The 5,000-nt window shown below is 46.9% G+C and overlaps 2 protein-coding genes across 2 annotated transcripts in view; both read right to left on the reverse strand.

Annotated features, from left to right (window-relative positions):
• LOC147026963 (uncharacterized) overlaps nt 1-5,000 on the reverse strand; it is a 150,574-nt gene that overhangs the window by 29,277 nt on the left and 116,297 nt on the right. The window lies entirely within an intron of this gene.
• LOC147026964 (metallophosphoesterase MPPED2-like) overlaps nt 1-5,000 on the reverse strand; it is an 11,271-nt gene that overhangs the window by 3,573 nt on the left and 2,698 nt on the right. Inside the window, exon 2 of the mRNA XM_085882903.1 lies at nt 4,520-4,633. Within this exon, the coding sequence (XP_085739029.1) occupies nt 4,520-4,633 (114 nt within the window). The remainder of the gene's footprint in view (nt 1-4,519; nt 4,634-5,000) is intronic.

A 5,000-nucleotide genomic window follows, 5' to 3' on the forward strand; every position in this document is an offset into this window, starting at 1 on the left:
GGTGCGATCACGCCGTTATTTTGCGACTCCGTTTGCCGGCAAAGTTCGTGCTCAGTATAGGGTGAGCGGCCCCACTGATTAAAATTAGTGGTGGGGTCATAAAAAGAACTGTCCCGGGCCATGGATCCCACTTTCAAACACATTTCTAATCCACCCTGCACCCGTTTGCCCTGAACAGCCATCTTGCTTATCGGAATAAATTTTAAAGCCCGCAATTTAATGGGAACCGAGAGTGGCTCCACACACCCTTGGTCCGATTCCCGTTAATTTAGTTGGAGGCGGGATGGATTTGAATCCCACACTCCTGAACACCAGTGTTGTAAAATTCCCGCCCGTCGGCGTTCGAACGACCGCGTCTAACCAATAGCGGTCGCTTCGCCCACCAAACGGACAATCCAGTCGCGGCTTTCCGGATCAACGCCGGAAACCAGCCACGGGTGTGTTTTTAACCACACCACAACCTTGTCCGCACTCTACCCGCGCTACAGGGTCCGATCGCCAAATCTTCGATTTACCTAATTATTAGCGCGGGTTGGTTACCGAGAGATTGTACCTCAACGGGACCGCTTGGAATCGAGCCGCTTAAGCAGCTCGCTTCCTTTTGGGATAACCGAGCGGGGTATTATCGCGCAGTCCCGTTGGACCCGATCACTTTACCGGCTATTAAAAAACCAACTATATTCCGAGTGCAAGATGCGGCAGTTCAATGAGGGAATGGATGCAACGAACAGGTTTACATTCACACAAGGACATTTATTATAATAAAGCACTTATACAATTAAACAAGGCAAAACACGTATGCAATTATACAAGCAACAAAAGCACGACAAAAGAACTACAACCGTCTACTTATTATGTACAGTCACTTGCATTTAACAGCAGTTCCTACTTATTAGACGGGCCCACGGACACACGTACGCACGCACATACACCCAAGAAATGGTGGCAGAGGCCTTTAATAACTGGCTCCAGCTCGGAGTACAGGTGAGCTGAAACGCAGAACCTATCTCGAACCTCTCCACCTCGTCTTCAAGTTGTTTGGACCCGGGCTCCAGCGAGAGCGAGCTGGACCCAATCGCCGTGAGCTGCGATCCTTCCCGAGCTCCCGCGAATCCTCCCGCGCGCTACACAACACGTGCTGGTGAGACGAGGCGCCGATCCTTCCCGTCGGTGTCGCTTCCCCGAGGAACCACCTCCCGCACTTCTCAACACGTGCTGGTGAGACGAGGCACCGATTCTTTCCGTCGATGCGTCGCTTCCCCGAGGAACCACCTCCAAGGAGAGGTCGATGAGTCGCACCAAGCCGGGAACCAAAATGGAGAACAAAGAGCTCCACGAACCAAGAAGAAGAAGAAGCCACCACTCGCAGCTCGAGCCGAACGACCGGCTCAACTTCCTTCCAAGCAAAGCAGCTCGAAGCAAAAAGCTCTCCCGAGCCAAGCAGAAGCCGAAGCTCACATAACTATCGAAGCAAAAAGCCTCCTCTCGAGCCAGGCCGCAGCCGAAGCAAAAAGCTTCCGAAGGCCTCAACCCTAACCCAAGCCAAACAGGACCCGAAGGTCTGCTGAACGGCTACTCTGTACTCCCTTCTCCAACTCTGCCCCTGAACAAAAGAAAAGATCTGCTCTTATCCTTCTCCCGCCCTTCCCCCGCTCCCGGCGTGACTCATGACTCATGCCCTCGTGCTCCATCCCCCGCTCAGCCACGGGTGGGAGGGAGTTGTTGACATCATGAGTCAAGGGACGGCAGGGTGGTTCTTCCTCTTCGCAGAAGAGGGGGAGGGATGTCTCCATTGTTCGTTCCCTAACTATTAAATCGATCCGCAGCGCATCGAATCGATTTCTGAACATTTAAACAATGAAAGGTGAGCTATCTAGGGAACAAGCACTTATCGACATAGCTGACTAAAGGAACCTGTATGTTGTGTGCAATCAAATTCCCAAATTCGTAACAATATAAAAGAGCCGAGTCTTAAAGGTTTTGTCTTCACCAGAAGAAGAACAAGAAGAACAAGAAGAACAAGAAGAACAAGAAGAACAAGAACAAGAAGAAGAAGAAGAAGAAGAAGAAGAACAATGCGGAGCTCTGTTAGAGCCAGCGTTCGCTACACGAGACGCGGCTAAAAAAAGAGAAGGCATTGCTGATTGGAGTGTTAATACCAGTGATTTTGGACTAAGCATGGCAGAAATAAAGAAAATGACCAAATACCAAGACTTCAATAATGAAGTGAAAAGATCCTGGAAGCTGAATAATGCCAAAGTTGTACCAGTGATAGTTGGAGCCACGGGAATGATGACAAAGAACCTAACAGGAATATTAAAAACCATCCCTGGGAATATTATTACAAACGAACTACAGTTAGAAGCTGTCCAGGGCTCAGTGACGATCCTGAAGAGAGCCCTCGGCACAAAACTTTGAGAACAGAAAACGTCACAGCTTGGTCCATGAATCGTGACTCCTTACTGAAATGAAGGTGGATGCTTTCAGCCCACACTGCGAGGACTCCATTTCACATTCTGAAATCCACATAATGCACACACACACACACACACACACACACACACACACACACACACACACACACACACACACACACACACACACACACACACACACACACACACACACACACACACACACACACACACACACACACACGGCGGGAGCATTTAAAACCCATGCTATCTTCCTGGCAAAGGTCTGCCTGCATACAAGCTTGTTTGCATCCCACCAGTCGGCTCACTCCGAATCTGATTCGTACATGCGAGTCTCCTCAACAAAGGGGGCGGGGTGGTGAAGCAGGAGGAGGGGTCGGAAGCAGGGGGAGGGGAGGGAGGGAGTGGGGAAGGAGGGGAGGGGTGGGGGAGCAGGGGTATGGGTGGGGGAGCAGAGAAAGTGGTGGGAGAGAAAGAAAGATAGAGGGAGGTAAGAGGAAAAGGAGGGAGAGGAGAGGGGTCGGAGAGAGAGGGAGGGGTCTGAAAGAGGGAGAGGGGTGGGAGAGATGGGTCAGCTTGGGAGTGAGAGAGAGAGGGGTGGGAAAGGGGTAAGAGAGGCAGAGGGGAGAGAGAGGGGAAGGGGGATTCCGGCAGATGTGATGCAAAGTTTATCATCCATCCGAGAGATGACACACACATTGATGAATCACCATGCCTGTGAAACTGGGATGAGTTTATAGCTGGGACGAGATTCAAATCCAGGCTATGCAGAATGAGCATGCGTACCTCTCGGCTTTCCCACCGTGTTGTGGTGATTCATTATTTCATAACTGAAAACATTTTTACTCATTGTAATCAAATTATTTATTTTTCCTTCGTACCTCCAGAATAGAACGACAGTATCAGCTTTGAAACTTGAAGAGCGCTCGCCAAGAGGCTTCACCAAGTAAAATGGTTGAAGAAGCTTTATAAAATGAAATGTTTAATTTTTATTTGAATTGATCTTTGCCGAAGTGATGGGTCATATAATGGAAGATCGTACAAAAAGGGCAAACATCGTGGAAAATAAAATTTCACATTTTCAGCCAGCGAGTCGGAACTGCTTGTAAGTTCGATTCTGGAGCGTAAATTTTGTAATTCTGCTTAGTTTAAGAGAATCTCGTGGTGATCGCATGTGCGGAAATGAAATAAAGCAACAAATGCTGACTTCTCCAGACATTTATAAGCATTGCAATATACGCAGCGATTTGTAGCTATGATGAACACACATTCGATAATATGAGTGAGGAAAGTGAAAAAAAAACAAACTTTATCGTTAAGAAATCATTGCGGCCTGTTCCAAGTCAAATGAAGGTTGAGCAGGCCAAAAAAATGGCGAATTAAGACCCCAGCGAGGTTACCTCGGATACGCCTTCAGACCCCATTGAGAGCGATGACCAAGGAGGCGAGGATGCGCCTGATAAAGGATATAATTAAATAAGGCCGTTAATTAACTTCAAAAGGGGTGTTTTAATAAACCCAAACACCCAATTTTCAGTCATGCACTTCCTTGGAGTTTTCTTAAAATGCATACAAAGTTTCCTGGTTTTGGAGTTATGGAGAAGACACACTAACACACTGACATTTATTAGTATAGATTGTCAAAAGCAAGCTTAAATCAACTACGAAAACATAAAAGATTGTTTTGCATAAATCAAACATTCTGGGGTCAAACTGAAAAGCAGGTTTCTTTGATGTTGTACACAAGTGAAACTTGAACATCACAGTCACCTTTCCTGTAACAAAGTGAGAATGGCAATACAAGCAAGCACAGTAATTGATATTTGGAGTGTTTACACGGGAGAACAAATATTGATGACAATACCTCGTGGTTGTGTTGTTAGCGATTGTTCGGTTGAAAGAACCGGGCCAAACTAAGCAACCCTGTACGCATTTGGCCAAAGACGAGCCAACACTCCAAATTTGAGAAACGTAAAAAAATAAAAAAATAGTGAATGCAGACCTGCCATCTCACTTCACTGCAATTTTGATTTACTCCAAGAAAACTGCATTGAATTTCGGCGTCCACGGAGCTCGTCACCTACCTTCGTGAATGTGTCCAAAAACATGAAGCTTTGGGCGAACGCGCTTCTGCACAGTATTTAGCAGCTCCACGCAACCTGCACGTTGAAGCACCTTGGGCACCCAGTCTCGGAAGCCTGCACACATGACGAGATCGATGCAAATTGGAACGACAGAATCAGGTCAACGTATCCATCTAGTGTAGTATGTAAACTTTCCGAATTTTTTTTCTCGTACTTGTCTGATTCCTGGTATAATCAGGAATGCCAGCAGAATGGTTATTGAAAACTTGCTTGAGTTCATGTATTTCCAGGCAAATGGGAATGTGTCCACGTGTGCATATTTTCATGATATCACTGGAGACTAATATAAGAGCACTCAATATTAGCCTTGTAATAACACAAGGCCAGGATGAAAAGTCAGTAATCCATGTATAGGCCAAGCTTCTGTTCTGCCAGTGCAATCCCACGTTGGTCATATCATCCAGAAAGATATGGAGTACCT

The sequence above is a fragment of the Eptatretus burgeri genome, chromosome 5, assembly GCF_056783735.1.
Source record: "Eptatretus burgeri isolate ZD-2024b chromosome 5, Ebu_testis_v1, whole genome shotgun sequence".
Classification (NCBI taxonomy): Eukaryota; Metazoa; Chordata; class Myxini; order Myxiniformes; family Myxinidae; genus Eptatretus; species Eptatretus burgeri.